The sequence below is a fragment of the Saimiri boliviensis genome, chromosome 2 (genome assembly GCF_048565385.1).
Source record: "Saimiri boliviensis isolate mSaiBol1 chromosome 2, mSaiBol1.pri, whole genome shotgun sequence".
Classification (NCBI taxonomy): domain Eukaryota; kingdom Metazoa; phylum Chordata; class Mammalia; order Primates; family Cebidae; genus Saimiri; species Saimiri boliviensis.
Window position 1 is genome coordinate 89,548,680 of NC_133450.1, and position 17,147 is coordinate 89,565,826.

Here is a 17,147-nt window from a genome sequence, read left to right on the forward strand (position 1 = left end):
CAAAATTCTAAATGGCCACCCATTAAAGATATGTACTTGTATCAAATGCTGCCTCCTCTACAACCTTTTTTCCAGTTTCCGTTGGTTTCCCCCGACTCATGACAGTTCCTCCAACCTCTACTACACCAAACAAATTAGTCACTTCTACCTCTGTATTTCCAATGCACATGCACATCCTTCTTTGTACACCCTTTCCTTTTCTCAGTATTTCTGTAATTCGTTAAAAAACACACACACATATAAGGACAACAAGGAAAGAAGCAAACCACTTTTTTCCCACAAACTGACAATGAGTATTGTGAAGACAAAGTGAGTAAGTTTTACTGAATAAATATACACCATACCAAAGTCAAACCAGGTATCTTTTTACTTTCCTCAAATTGGATATTATGAACTCAATGCCTTTTAAAGGTTTAGGATGTCTTACTTTCCCTCTTGCGTACCTGGTTATCCCAATATATGAAACTTCCTGCTTGCTTTCATTGTTAACCAATGAAAGCCCAAGACTGTGGAGAGACAAGGTTATTTCATAATCAGCCTGTTCCATTTCTTCTGCCTGCAGTGCTTTGGAAACCAAGGCAACATCATCGGTGAAAAGCAAAACTCTCTGGCGCCCATCTAGAAATGATACCCAGTGTATCTGTATGTTTGCATCATATGGAAACTGTCCGCATTCATCCTGGGAAAAAGAAAGACTTTTCATTAAACCCACACATAGTAACTTTTTATTATATAAAGTAGATAAAGATTAGAAAAGTTTAAGAAGCACTACTATAAATTGAAAAATTCTAACCATCAAAATGACATAAATTAAATTAAGCTATAATCTACTTTAAAACATACCAATTATTTTCAAAAACTGACTAAATGATTAGTTTTTTAATACCTTAGTCTGAATTATCTAGTGAGCACTAAAAAAAATCACAGAGCAGGATTCAAGAGGATATTTTGGTGGCACCAATGCCGTAAGATGCTTATTTGTCTCCAAGCTGGAGAATAGAATGGTTCACAAGTTTCTTAGAAATACAACCTCAGGCCAGATATGGTGGGTCATGCCTATAATCCCAGCACTTTGAGAGGCTGAGGTGGATCACCTGAGGTCAGTAGTTCAAGACCATCCTGGCCAAAACAGTGAAACCCCATCTCTACCAAAAACACAAAAATTAGCCGGGCATGGTAGTGGGCACCTATAACCCCAGCTAATCAGGAGGCTGAGGCAGGAGAATCACTTGAACCTAGGAGGCAGAGGTTGCAGTGAGCTGAGATCACATCATTGCACTCCAGCCTGGGCGACAGGAGCAAGACTCCGTCTCAAAAATAAAAAAAATAATAAAAGAAAAAAAAAAGAAATGTAACCTCAGACAAAACCAGGCTAGCTTATTTTTATGTTTTAATGATCTATAACACAGAAAAATATTTATATAAATCACACTGGTGAAGGTTACACGTAGCACTTAAACATATGAGGCTTGATTTGGTCAATGTTTTCAGAGGTTAAAATAATAAATTAATAATAAATTCTACTTCATTCAGGGCTTAACAAAAAAAGAACAGCAGTTCATTTCAATAACCAGTGCAAATAGCTACTATGTACTTTCCATTTCCTGCTTTCCAGGGGAGGGGGAAAAAAAAAACAAAAAACAAATGAAGTTACCAAGAGCATAAGAATAGTAGAGTGTCATTAACGTTCAAAATTTACTAATACTTTTAAGATATATTATCAAAGAAGCCTGTTTGATTTTTTTACTCTAATAAGAAATCAAATTTTAATAAATACCTATTAAAGAGGTGAATTCTGTCTGTGTAAACTACAAAATGGGCTATGTATCTTAGTTCACAGTTATTACTCAAATATTCTCAGACTCTTGTTTTTCATCTATTTTTTATGTTAAAAATTAAATGAAGTACAATAAAATATCCCCATGCAATTGTGTTTCAGTTAATTTCTAGCATTTTAAGTTTTATATGCTAATACAATACTAGCCATTGCATGAAAGTTATGGCCATCACTCCTTCTTTGTCATATTATCATTATTTAATAATTCTGCTTTGAATTATAATTGGTCAGAAATTAAAATCAACTGAGAGTGATATGTCCAAAACGGAAAGAGTAGAAGCGATGTAGATTCACTCTTTACCACAGAAAACCAAACATGAACTTCTAGCACCAAGATTATCACCAGCAACATCCCAGAACTTAAACCCAAGGCTGATAGAATTCCTGGGACTACAGAGAAGTACAAAGCTCCATGCAGACTGTAAGAGAAATGAACTTCTCTCCCCACAATGCCTCTCCTTAACTCTGCCTGGCATTGCATGCAGGAATTTCCTCTCAGGCTCAGAAAGCCAACTTCCCCACCATCTTGGGCTCCCTTGCAGGAAAATCACTCCTGACTCAACCCATGGGAAGCATTACAAGTGCCTCAGAAAGAAAACCCCCCAAGGGCAGCTACAGACAAAGAGGGGAAGCAGGATTAAAAACTCCACTCCAAGAATTTTTGCTCTTTATTTCAGCTAAAGGAGATGCCTATTCAGAGCAGCTGTTCACCAGCACCACATTGTGGGAGACACAGTCCATAAATCTTCAGAACAGGAACCAATGGCCAGCCTTCCCACATAGATAGGATATCCCCTTCGAGATGCAACCTCCTACCCACCAGTGGAGATAGTGCCAATGTATCTGAGAACTGAGGCAAACCAGGACTTATGGCACCATTTAGAGCTGAATAGGAGGCAGTGATCTAGTATAAAGAGGGTCCATAGGCACCTGCAAAGGACCTTTAAGCAAACATACTCTGGAAAGACCAAACCAAGCCAGGGAACAAACACTGGAATAAATAAATAATCCTTCAATGTAAAGCCACAGACGCATGTCCACAAGAAACAACAGCAAGCAGGGAACCATGACCTCCCCAAATAGACAAAGCAAAGTGCCAGTGACAAGCTTGGATAAGACAGCCATGTGTGAGCACTCAGATCAAGAATTCAAAATAGCAATTCTAACAAAGTCAGCAACTTCCAAATAACACAGAAAAACAATTAAGAAATTTATCAGAGAAACTGAAATATATTGAAATAATAAAATTAAACAGAAACGATGGAATGAAGAAATAAATTTGCTAAACTAAAAAATGCACTGGAGGCTCTCAACAGCAGACTGGATCAAGTAGAGAAAATAATCGGCTCTAAGACAGGCTACTGGAAAATATACAGAGGAGAAACAGAATTTAAAAAAAAAAAAAAAGAAAAAGAATGCCTGCAAGATATAGAGAATAACCTCAAAAGAACAAATCTAAGAGTCACTGGTGGTCATGAGAGAGTTGAGAAAGAGCAAGGAGTAGCAAGTTAATTAAAAAATTATTAAGAAAAAACTTTCCCTATTGGAGAAAGACAGAAATGTACAGTTAAAGGTCAGAGATGACCAAAAAGATTCAATCCAAATAAGACTATCCCAAGGCATATAATAATCAAACTCTCAAAGGCCTATGACAAAGAGAGAACCCTAAACGCAGCAAAAGAAAAGCAAATAACATATAAAGAAGCTGCAATTTGTTTGGCAACTGACTTCTCAGGAAACCATGCCCTGCAGGAGGCAGTAAGACAACATATTGGAAGTGCTGAAGGGGAAGAAAAATCCTGTCAACCAAGAATATTGTATCCAACAAAGCTTTCTTTCAAACATAACAGAGAGAGAGTTTTTATCAGACAAAAAGAGGCTGAAGGAATGAATTCATCATCTTTAGATGCACCTTATTAAAAATGATAAATGGAGTATTTCAGTATGAAAGAAAAGGATGCTAAAATGAAAAAAAAATAGAGGCATAAAACTCACTCGTACAACTTAGAACGCAGACAAATTCAGAACAATCTAACACCATAATTGTGGTGCATAATCTACTCATATATCTAGAATGAAAACTAAAAGACAAATCTACCAAAAATAATTATAGCAACCTGTTAAAAAGCAATATAATAAGATACAAATTGAGACAACAGAATGTCAAGATGTATGGGGGATGGACTTAAAGTATAGTGTTGTTTAGTTTCCTTGCTTTCCTTTCTGATCAAAGTTAAGTTGTCATTTGTTTAAAATAATATATTGTGTCTACAAGATGTTTCTTGTAAGACTCATGGTAACCACAAAGCAAAAAGCTATAATAAATATACTAAAAATACAAAGCAACAAACTAAAACATACTGTCAGAGAAAAACGACTTAAACACTAAGGAAGACAGTTAAAAAAAAAAGATGAAAGAAAGAGTGGCATTATAAAATAATCAGAAAGGCTGGGCGTACAGCTGTAATCCCAGCACTTTAGGAGGCCAAGGCGGGCAGACTGTCTGAGGTCAGGAGTTCAAGACCAATCTGGCCAACATGGTGAAACTCCATCTCTACTAAAAATACAAAAAAAAAACAAACAAACTTTAGTTGGCCGTGGTGGTGTGTGCCTGTAATCCCAGCTACTTGGGAGGTTGAGGCAGGGGAATTGCTTGAACCAGGGAGGTGGATGTTGTAGTAAGCTGAAATCATACCACTGCACTCCAGCCTGGGTGATAGAGTGAGAAAGGAAAAGAGAAGAGAAAGAGGAAGAGAAAGAGAAAGAGAAGAGAGAAGACAAGATGGACAGATGAGAAAGAAAGGACAGAAGGTAGGGAGGGAAGGGGAGGGGAGGGGAGGGTGGGGAGGAGAAGGCAGAGGAGACCTGTAACAAAATGGCAATAGTAAGTCCTTAATTATCAACAATAACACTGAATGTAAATAGACTAAATTTCCCAATTAATAGAAATGGAGTGGCTGGATGAATAAAAAAATAAGGCCCAACTGTATGCTCGCTACTAGAAACAACACTTCATCTATAAAGAAAGACATAGGGTGAAAGCGAAGTGATAGAAAAAGATATTCCACAAAAATGGAAACCAAGAATAAAAGAGTAGGAGTAGCTATACTTACCTCAAATAAAACAGATTGCAAGGCTAAGATTCTAAAAAGATACAAAGTCATTATATAATGATAAAGGAGTCAATTCAGCAAAAGGATATAACAGTTGTGAATATACATACCCAACACCAGAGCAGCCAGATATATAAAGAAAATAATAACAGATCTAAAGGAAAAGATAGACTGGAATACACTATTAATAGGGGACTTCAACACCTCCACTCTCATTAATAGAAAGACATCCAGACCGAAAATCAACAAAGAAACACTGGAGTTAAACTACACTTTAGACTAAATGGATCTAACTGACATGTAAAGAACATTTATCCAACCACTGCAGAATAAACCTTCTTTTAAGCAGCACACGGAACATTCGCCAGGAAGACCATATGGTAGGCCACCAAACAAGTCACAAAAAATTCAAAAAGCTGAAATTATATCAAGTATCTTTTCTGTCTATAACAGAATAAAACTAGAAATCAATAACAAGAGAAACTTATAAAGTATAAAAACATATTAAAATTAAATAACATCTTTCTGAACAATAAGTCAATGAAGAAATTAAGAAGGAATTATAAAATTTTCATAAAACAAATGAAAATGGAAATAAAATATATCAAAGTTTATAGGATACAGCAAAAGCAGCACTAAGAACGAAGTTTACAGCAATAAATGCCTATATCAAAAGAACAGAAAATTTCAAACAAACAACCTAACAATACATCTTAAGGATTTCGAAAAGCAAGAATAAACCAAACCCAAAAAGAGTAGAAGGAAAAAACTAATAAAGATCAAAGCAGAAATAAATAAAATTAAGACTAAAAAATAAAAAAATCAATGAAACAGAGTAAGTTTTTTGAAAACATAAAATGGACAAACTTTCAGGTAGACTAAAAAAAGAGAGAAGGCCCCAAATAAAATCAGACATGAATAAGGAGACATAACAATCGATACCAAGGAAACATAAAAGGATCATTAGAGACTATTTTGAACAACTATCTGCCAACAAATTGGAAAACAGAGAAGAAAGAGACAAATTTCTGGACACATACAGTCTACTAATAATGAACCCTGAAGAAACAGAAAACCTAACTGGAAAACGTCATGTTAAGTGAAATAAGCCAGGAACAGACAGTTAAACACTGCACATTCTCACTTGTATGTGGTAGCTAAAAAATGGCTGGTCTCATAAAGCAAAAATTAGAATAGTGGATACTAGAGGCTGGGAAGGATAGGCAGAAGTGGAAATAGGGAAAGTTATTTTAAAGGATACAAAATTACAGCAAGATAGAAGCAATCAGTTCTAGTGTTCTATAGCACTGTAGGATGACTATAGTAAACAATAGTATTATTACTGTCACATACATAGCTAGGAAAAGGATACTGAATGTTCCCCACACAAAGAAATGATAAATGTTTCTTCAAATGTTTGAATGTTCCCAACACAAAGAAGTGAGAAAGAGACACAAATACATTAAGTACTCTGATCTGATCATTATATACCCCGTAAGTATGTACAATTATGTGTCAATTTTTAAAAATTATTTTAAAAGAAACACAAAGCTTGAGCAGACCAATTACAAGTGACAAGATCAAAGCAATAACAAAAAGTCTTACATCAAAGAAAAACCCAGGACCTGATGGCCTCACTGCTGAATTCTACCAAACACTTCAAAAATGAACTTACAGCCAGGCACAGTGCAGTGGCTCACATCTATAATCCCAGCACTTTGGAAGTTGCTGGGATTTGTGGGTGGATAATGAGGTCAGGAGATCTAGACCATCCTGGCCAACAAGGTAAAACCCTGTCTCTACTAAAATACAAAAAACTAGCTAGGTGTGGTGGCATGTGCTTGTAGTCCCAGCTACTTGGGAGGCTGAGGCAGGGGAACTGCTTGAACCTGGGAGGCAGAGGTTGCAGTGAGCAGAGATCATGCCACTGCACTCCAGCCTGGCAACAGAACAAGACTCCATCTTCAAAAAAAAAAAAAAATGAACTTAGAACCATTCTACTTAAACGCTTCAAAAAAAACTGAAGAGGGGGGAATACTTCTAAACTGATTTTACAAGGCCAACATCATGCTGTTACTAAAACCAGACAAAGATACAACAACTACAATCCTCAACAAAACACTAGTAAACCGAATGCAATAACACATTAAAAAGATTAATCATGATCAAGTGAGATTCATGACAGGGATACAATGATGGATCAACATATGTAAATTAATATGATATATGACATTAACAGAATCAAGGACAAAAATCATCAACAGATGCCAAAAAAGCATTTGACAAAATTTGATATTGTTTTATGACAACAGCTCTCAACAAACTGGGTACAGAAGGAACATACCTCAAAACTATAAAGGCTGTATGTAACAAACCCACAGCTAATATCATACTGAAGTGGAAAAAATTGAAAGCCTTTCCTCTAAGATCTAGAACAAGACAAGGATGCCCACTTTCACCATTTTTATTTCACATAGTGAAGTCCTAGTCAGAGCCCTTAGGCAAGAGAAAGAAGAAAAGGGCATGCAAATTTGAGAAAGGAAAAAAAAAAAGTCAAATTATCCTTGCTCACAAACAACGTATTTAGAAAAACCTAAAGATTCCACACACATAATTAAAAAAAAAAAAAAACCAACCTATTAAAACAGATAAATTTGGTAAAGTTGCACAATACAAAATCAATATATAAAAATCAAATGGCCAAGCACAGTAGCTCATGCCTATAATCCCAGCACTTTCAGAGGCCAGGATGGGCAGATCACTTGACTTCAGGAATTTGAGACCAGCCTGGGCAACATGGCAAAACTCCATCTCTCCAAAAATAAAAATAAAAGCCAGGATTGGTGGTATACACCTGTAGTCCCTGATACTCAAGGGACTCAGGTGGAGAATTACTTGAGTCTGGGACGTTGAGGCTACAGTGAACGATAATCCCACCACTGAACTCCAGCCCAGGTAACAGAGCAAGACCCTGTCTCCAAAAAAAAAAAAAATCAATTGCACAGCTCTGTGCCAACAAAAAACAAACTAAAAAAGAAATCAAGAAAGCAATCCCATTTACAATAGCTACAAGAAATATAGAACACCTAGGAATCAGATTTAACCAAACTGGATAAAGCTATGAAACACTAATGAAAGAAATGAAAGAGGACATCAAAAAATGAAAAGATATCCCTTATTCATGGTTTATAAGAATTTAATATTGTTAAAACGTCTCTACTACCCAAAGCAATCTGTAAGACCAATGCAATCCATATCAAAATATCAGTGATATTCTTCACAGAAATAGAAAAAACCTAAAATTCATATGGAACCACATAAGATCCCAAATAGCCAAAGTAATTCTGAGCAAAAAGAATAAAACTGCACACATCATACTAACTGACCTCAAAATATACCACTGTCATACTAACTAAAACAATTTGATACTGGCATAAAAAGCAGACCAATAAAACAGAATAGAGAACCTGGAAATAAATCCATGCATTTATAGCCAACTCATCTTCATTCAACAAGGTGACAAGAGGACATACTGGGGAAAGACAGTGTCTTCAATAAATGATGCTGAGAAAACTGGATAACCATATAATGCGGAAGAATTAAACTAGACCCTTACCTCTTACATATACAAAAATAAAACTGAAATAGATTAAAGACTTAAATTTAAGACCTAATACCACAAAAAAAATACTTAAAAGAAAACATTGGAGAAATGCTTTGGGACATTGGTCGAGGCAAAGACTTTTTGGATAAGACCTCAAAAGCGTGATCAACAGAAGTGAAAACAAATATACAGGATTATATTAAGCTAAAAGGCTGGACAGCAAAGGAAACAATCGACAGTAGAGACAACATTCAGAAAGATAGTATTAGCAAACTATCTGTCTACTAAGAGATTACTAATCAGAAAATACAAGGAACTCAATACACTCACCAAGCTTGTGCTGGTGAGAATGTGAAGTAGTAGAGCTACATGGAAAACAGTATGGAGTTTTCTCAAAAAACTAAAAATAGAACCATAATCCAGCAATTCCACTGCTTGGTATACATCCCAATGAAAGGAAATCAGGTTATCAAAGAGATATCTGTAGTCCCATATTTATTGCAGCACTCCACAATATGGAACCAACCTAAACGTCCATCAATAGATGAATGGATAAAGAAAATGTACTACATACAGAATGAAATATTATTCAGTCATAAAAATGATGGAAATCCTGTCATTTGCAGCAACTGGACAGGACTGGAGGTCATTATGTTAAGTGATGTCAGTCAGGTACAGAGAGACAAATACCGCATGTTCTCGCTCATATGTGGGAGCTAAAGAAAGTGGATTTTATTTTACAGAGAGTTGTTATTGGTAACCAAAGGATGAGAAGGGGATGGGAGGGAGTAAGAGAGGTTAATGGGTACAAAAATATAGTCAGAAGGAATAAGATCTTGTGTTAACTAATACAGGATTATTATAGTTAACAATAATATATTCTATACCTCAAAATAGATAGAAGAGAAGATTTGGAATGTTCCCAATATAAAGAGAAATTTTTGAGGTGATAGATATGCCAATTACTCCAACTTTTTTATTGCACATTTTATGTATCAAAATACCACATGTATTCCCCAAAATGTACAACTATTGTATATAAATATTTAAAAAGAAAGAAATTAAAATCACAACTTTGCTTTCTTTTTACTTCTATTTGCTTATTAAATCTTTACCATCTCTCTTCATGGTTATAATTTTCTGTTAGCTTGGCTGAAACAGAACTCTTGTAAACAATTTAGAGTTAAATCTTATTTTTTAATTTAATCTGAATGTTTTGTCTTTTAATAGAATTTAAATCATTTCTATTTACTAACATAACTGATAGGAAGCATGGTCTAGTAGAAAAAGTTCACAGACTTAAGTCATACAGCCGTGGTTTTGAATTCTAACCAACAGTTCAATGTTCCTATCATAAGAATTAGTGATAATATATAAAAAGCATTAATATATGATATGTCCTCAATAAAATGTATCTGTCATTTATTATATACTTTCTTAGGTTTCATTCTTTTACTATAAGGGCAAAGTTTTAGTTATTTTCATTTTCTCATTGCTTTGAAATTCCTTTCTCACTGATTTGAGTTCTACTAATCGACAGCTTTTTTTAAAAGATTTATCTTAAATCTATCATTTCTCTTAACTAAAATTTAGGATTAAATGGGATATATATAGTTTTCCCTCTCCCTTTACACTTTAGTTTGCTGTCTTTGTCTTTTATTTCACCTTGCTTTCTCTTATTTCGTAGTCGTCATGTCTTTATAACCTAGTTGAGAATGCCAGGCATACATTTTGAAATGTTTCTTCTGGTTCTGTAATAAAAAATTTTTCAGAGGCATAACTATCCTCCAAATCAACAGGATAATGCTACCTTTTTCTAATGACATATTTTTTTCACAAAGCCCATGTTGAGTTTTTTTCTGTTTATCATACTTAAATGAGGAAACCTAGTGTAAATCTAGTGTTTACACTAAACGTGTAATGTTTAAATGTGTAATGTTTAAATGTTTAAAAGTGTTGGCCAATAATGTATGATTTTCTTTGAACTTCCCTGTCATATCCACTTGGCCTGGGGCAGAACTCCCTTCTTTGACCAAGTGAGTGGAAAAGGACGTGAACAATTTCTTTGCTTATAGCTCAGTTTTCAATACCTGACAGATTATCTGCTGACTGAGGTGGACTCACCCTCTCTTCCTACTGTCTTGTTCTCTAACACCAAATAGAAAAGAAACATTAAAAATTGAAATCCCTGATCATGCTGTTGATAGAATTCTTCCTGGATCTGCTTCTATACACAGGCCTTTAAGTTCTCCTCCAGAATGTCATTGCCACCTTCTCTCTAGTATCTATATGCTACTTACTGGGAGCTACGGTTGCTAAGTAGTATTAAATGTGAGGAGAGAAGATATTTCAATCACTGCTGGCCAATTACCATTTTAAAGCAAAAGTCAAGAAAGCCTTTTAACAGCTGGTGGTACTGGACAATGAACAGTGGACAATGACACTATTTAAACTCTTTCATCATGGAATATATTCATACAGAAACTAAATGATCCGCTACTAATGCAGGTGCAATTCCTATATCAGATGGGAGGCTGGTAAATTCTTGGGGCCCTTTCAGAGGCTGAGAGTATAAAAAATAACATATTTAATCAATTTGACTCCCTAAATATTATATCAATAAATATTTCACTAAATTTCTTACATGGGGTAATTTGTTGACTCCATTAGTTAACAAAATACATAGCTGTGTTGAGGAAGACATGCTTTAAAAACTCATAGCCAAAGGTGGCATAGATATGTTCAAAATAAAGTGGTTTTTAAGTTAGTCTTACAACTCCTTCCTTTTAAAATAGGTAAATAAAAAGGGTGCTTTAGTGGTCTTTACTTGGGCAGGATAAAGCAGGTCTATTTTTTAAACTGTAAATAAATTGTTTACATTGATCTAGGATAATATATTGGTTAGAACAACAGTATTCGCCATCTAAAGTCCAAAAGCTGCTTATTCTGGAAATACTTCCAATTCATTTTTAGTTCAGTTAAGACAAGGAGTCAGTGAAGACAGCTTCTCTACTTTCTTCACTGTCAGGTAACTCATATAGCACTCATTCACATCAAATGATACCTTTAATAGATCATGTTCCCCAACATTTGCTGCATATGTCCATTTAAGTTTTCTGGTACCAGTAGGATCTGCCCAGGCAAAAAGTCGAGCTTGTCTTGGCAGCAAGACCATTTCTTCTGGTGACCCACTGAAACACAATGGACAGACAGAAGATCAGTTTATCTTGGAGTTAAAAAATCCAAACCTGTAGTTTACTGAGGAGGGGATTAGCATAAGAGTCATATGAAATTGCTTTGGTTAATAAAATACAACTCTACCTAAAAAAAAGTACCCTAAAATGTCTAATAAACTAATGGTTTTTAAGCTTGGGGAAACAGAATATTGCCATTTCTGAAGCTTCAGGGCACCTGCAATTGATCCAAGCGGAATCATACCAATGGAATTCATTAGGGTAAACAGATTGGCAAGATCAAAGTCCACCTGTAGATATGGCTGTGAACAATAAATATATATCTTTAGTAGCAGAAGAACGTCACTCAGTGCTTAAATTTAAACTTTTTTTTTTTTTTAGAGACAGGGTCTCCCTATGTTTCTCAGGCTGGAGTGCAGTGGCCATTCAGAAGTAAGATCATATTGCACTACAGCCTCAAATTCCTGGGCTCATGAGATCCTCCTACTGAAGCCTCTCAAGAAGCTGTGACTATAGGTATGCATCACCATGACCAGCTAAGCTTTTAAATCAAATACAATACTTAATATGTATTATGGGTCATAGCAACCAAAAAAAATTATGTCCATACCATTACTATGCAAATTGTGGTCTGTAAACAAGCAGCATAAGGATTACTTGGGGACTTGTGGAAAATGCAAAATCCTAGGCCCCATCCAAAATTTACTAAATCAAAATCTGCATCTGACCAAGATTCCCAGGAGATTTTTAAATTGATGATTAAAGTTTAACAAGTATTTGTCCATTGAATGCAAAAAATATTTCAGAGAACTGGTAGAAAAAAGTAATCCAACTAGGTTTTAATCCTAATATGTACTTTTAAATCTCTCACTGTATTCACTCCATTAGAATTAAGACTAGGAAAATCTTTAAGAAATTTACATATATACATATATATATATGAGTATATATGTGTATAAATATATACACATATATACATATATTAATACAAATATATATAATTTTATAAATAAAATTATTTTTAAGGACTTAAATTCCCTATGTCATCCAAACCAAATGACAGCAAATGCAAGAATAACGAAATTCCTAACAGCCAATGCTATACACTCAACACCACTATCTACTCATCATCTTCTCATGGAACCTTCTATTACCCCTACCCAAAAAGACTAGATGCAGATTTATAAGAAGAAGTTCACTGAGCACTACCAGATTACATAGGAAAGGTAATACTTAAACAGGTTCACTCCCTTATCTGACATTCTGATATCTTAAAAGCTTTAAAAGCCCAAACATTTATCTGGAAATTTGGTGTCAAAACTTATTTGGCAGCAAAACCTGATCTGAATTGATACGAAACTATTAATAGTTTCTATTTATCCTATTTGATGTGAATATTCATCACTTTTGCTGTAGAAATATTAATGTATTTACAGTGTTATCTCAAAACATGCTAAGGGTATTCAAACACCATGTATTCCATATCACCTTTCTAACATGTAAAAATATTTTGAATGTGAAACCAACGTGCTTCCCAGAAATTACTGTGGACCGATACAAGTATTTCCCATTAACCCCTTTTTTCTCATACCTCTGTTTGTATGTGAGGATGTCCCATGGTGTATGGTTCATTATCAAGGCAGGTGCAGATCCCTCATGGTAATCAGAGAAAGTTATGACAGTTGAATGTTCAGCAGTGTTTACATCCACCAAGATACCCCCATCCTATTGTACGAAAAAAATATATGTTCGATAAATTGGTTTAATCTACACTTACACATGGAAATTTCAATACTATGTAAAACACAAAAGCTTTCTTTTCCTTTTTTTTTTTTTCTGAGACAGAATCTTGCTCTGTCACCCAGCCTGCAGTGCAGTGTTGAGAACTCGGGTCACTGCAACCTCCATCTTCTGGGTTCAAGCAATTGTCCTGCCCCAGACTCCCAAGTAGCTGAGATTGCAGATATGCACCACCATGCCTGTCTAATTTTTGTACTTTTAAGTAGAGACGGGGTTTCACCATGTTGGCCAGGCTGGTCTCAAACTCCTGACCTCACGACCCACCCGCCTTGGCCTACCAAAGTGCTGGGATTACAGGCGTTGAGCCGCCATGCCTCTCCTGTTTTCTTAAGTTCTTACTGAAAAGCAAACTAGCTCTGGATCTGTTACGAATATATGTAGGCATAACATATTGATATAGCAGCACCTTCAAATAATTACCAGTAGATTTTGATAGCATGGTTTACTGAAATACCTCAAAGCAAATTTTAGAAATCAAAAACATTTTATTTTAAAATATGGAAACTTACCAGATCTTCTAAGCTCAATAAAGTGCCATTATCCTGTCGGTTATAAAAGAATGGTTTGGAAGATCCTTCACAGCCCACCACTCTTACACAAAGTTTGCCTGACAAATTTTCAGGCCAAAACGGAAGGCACTAAAAATACAAAAGTAATTATCAGTCTTAAGACAATACTGTAATATAATAAATAAGACATTAATTAAATTTTAAATTTTGGTTCTTGATTAAATTACTATGAAGTCTCTAAAAATATATCCTCCACATCTCATAGTAAGATTACTGACTGTGGAAACCAATGAAATTTCATCAGGAGAATACAGATATATTAGTCTATGCATTTATGGTATAATTATAATATGAGAAACTGAAGAGCCTGTTGATTAAGAATTATACAATTAATTTCAATTATTTAAAATTATAACCTGAATTGCTTTTGTGTATATCCGATTGATTCATTAATATATGATGAATTATTTCACAGAGTATCTTATTCTAGGTAAATAAGAATGACAATTGAAGGCAGAGGAGAGAACAGCACAGACCTTGCTGGAAGTTCTGACACCACCCTTCTAGCTGATAATCAGACCACATACTTACTTCTTTGAGCGTCAGTTTTACTTATAAAACTGAAGATTTAGTTCCCAATAAAAAAATGTCCCTCTGTTATGGAATATACCAGGTAAATTCTATCTCTGAATTTAAAAATACTACTATAATCAAACCCACAATAAAGATAAAAACATAATGAGCATTTATTTGTTGTCGAGTTTACCGTGAACACACGGCTCTTAGAGCTCTAACTTTGTATATACTGTAATTGGAATCCTTCCTTTTGAGTCTTTTGCTAAACATTTTTAAAATAACTTCAGAATCTTTCTTTAAACAGTGAAAAGTGATCTTCAACTATCCTGAGCATCAGCTGTTTGGTTGAAAACTCGGTCAAGATTAAGCTCTAGTGTTTATTTTCGCACCTGTCCTCTTCTGGCACACATTGCCCCATTTGCTTTACCTCCTCATTTCTTACTGAGCATGAAAAGCTTAGTTCAAATCCAACTCTTCTGTGAAACTTTTATCTTTTCATCTACAGCACCATGATTTCAACTACCAATGACTTTATCGACCTTGGAAAACTCTGAAACTCAGTTTCCTTTCCGGTAAAGAGAGAAGGCGAAATTTTACCTCAAAGAAATTTCCAGCTCACCTAGTCAGATATTCTATAACCACCTATAACTTGGCATATACTATCTTTCTCTCCATGTGCTGACTTTTATAACTCTTTTAAAATAATAGCTTCTTGAATATAGAGACATTATCTTGATTATGGAAACACTACATAGTATATAATATCTCCGTACTTTTTACAGTACATATCCACATTCTATACGTATAAGAATTAGAAAAAAGACTATTAATGATCTAGACTGGGCTAGTGGTAAGTATTATCAAAACTTTTCTTGTTTCTTTAAAAACATAGTAATGAAAAGAATCTTTCAAAGCTGGGTATTGTATTTTAACACATCAATATCATAGAGTATGAAAAAGAGGCATATACAATTCTTATTTAGATGTCAACAATTATTTGTATATCTTAGGAACCAGTTGTAATAGAGAAAAATGTTACCTCTGAAGAAGCAATATAGTTCCATTTATTAGTTGGCATTGAGCCATCAGATGCAATCTCACCAACTTCTAGTTCTAATGATGACTTGTTTGCAATGGTACAAAAGGGAGTCAGGGTAACGATTCGTGAAAGATTAAAACTGCTCATTTTGATGCTAACACCAACCTGTGGAAGGGAAACAAGCTTATTTTCCAGTTTATTCAATATCTTTGAAATATACACACAGCCCGATTCACACACCAACTTCTTAAAACATTTAAAAATAAGAATTATTAAATAAAGCAACTACAAGTTATATTCTACTACAGATTATCTCCTAAGAAAAAAAAAATTTTAGTTCCTTAGTTTGACTCAAGAACTCAAGAAATATCAATTAGTAATTTAACTAATGACTTGGAATGGCAGATTTAATATGTCTAGCATTCTTTACTTTTAAAAATTCCAAACATAAATTGCATTATAATTTGTATACAGGCCCAAGTTTTGCTGCTTTATTATCTATTATTAGTAAAATAAAAATTTTGAAGTAGTAAGAAAATAGGTCAATTGGTACCAGATTATTCAAATTTTCATACTAGTCAAATTTAACATTTAAGAAATGTCTGGCAAGGGGTGGTATAGAATAAGGACTCAAGCATACTGTGAATATTTTCCAAGTTGCTCTCTTGGATGGATTAAGCTCACTGTCTTAAACTTAGACACATTCAGGTTGTGCTCTGGTATCAGTGGCCATAAAAATCTGTAGTGCTAACGGCCTTCTACATATCACTTTAAATTCAAATTTCTGTACCCTGAGGAGCCAAGTTGTTCATTGAACTGTAGAAAAGGTGAATCGAATCAAAAGTAAATAAGCAAGCAGAACTCACCAAGTATTCCATATTGTTGGCAGGACACTTCACACAACCATAACTTCCCACTGTATCCAACGAGAAACTACTGGACCAGGCACTAGTTGAAATTTTTAATTGTACCTATACCAGAGAGCACATATCATCATATAAGAAACCTAAAACACTATAATAATTTTATCTGACAGAAAGTTGCTAGACTACTAGAAATTTCTTTAGTTACTATAGGACACAGAAAAATATAATCAAAGCCGTATAGCAAACAGATAACAGAACCACAAAAAACTCTAGGGAACAATAAAATGAAAACAAAGTTCTGACTTTCTCATTCACCTATGCAATGAGTATAGTAAATCTAAAGATAGATACCAATGAGACTGTGTATTGTTTTTAAAAAGAATTATAAAGCAAAATGATGTTTTCCAGTGATAGACCTATGATACAGAGCTAACACATTTTTTAAGTTTTAGCATATAGAGAATTGATGTCTTTAACATTATTCAGCAGACACTGCATGAGACATTGTGATAGGCAGAATGGAAGACAAGAGGACACAGTTCCTATCTTCAATGAGCTTCCAACTAGAAAGAGAGACTAGGAAATACATACTCCAAATTATCATACAAG

General features: G+C 34.6%; 1 protein-coding gene across 10 annotated transcripts in view; it reads right to left on the bottom strand.

Moving 5' to 3' along the window:
• The window catches only part of VPS13C (vacuolar protein sorting 13 homolog C), a 194,741-nt gene that overhangs the window by 36,486 nt on the left and 141,108 nt on the right, over nt 1-17,147 (bottom strand). For all 10 annotated transcript variants that reach the window (XM_074393857.1, XM_039468891.2, XM_074393856.1 and 7 more), the window contains 6 exons: nt 16,539-16,643; nt 15,673-15,837; nt 14,058-14,186; nt 13,340-13,473; nt 11,619-11,745; nt 444-679 (listed from right to left, as the gene is read on the bottom strand). In XM_074393857.1, coding sequence (XP_074249958.1) covers nt 444-679; nt 11,619-11,745; nt 13,340-13,473; nt 14,058-14,186; nt 15,673-15,837; nt 16,539-16,643 — 896 coding nt within the window. The remainder of the gene's footprint in view (nt 1-443; nt 680-11,618; nt 11,746-13,339; nt 13,474-14,057; nt 14,187-15,672; nt 15,838-16,538; nt 16,644-17,147) is intronic.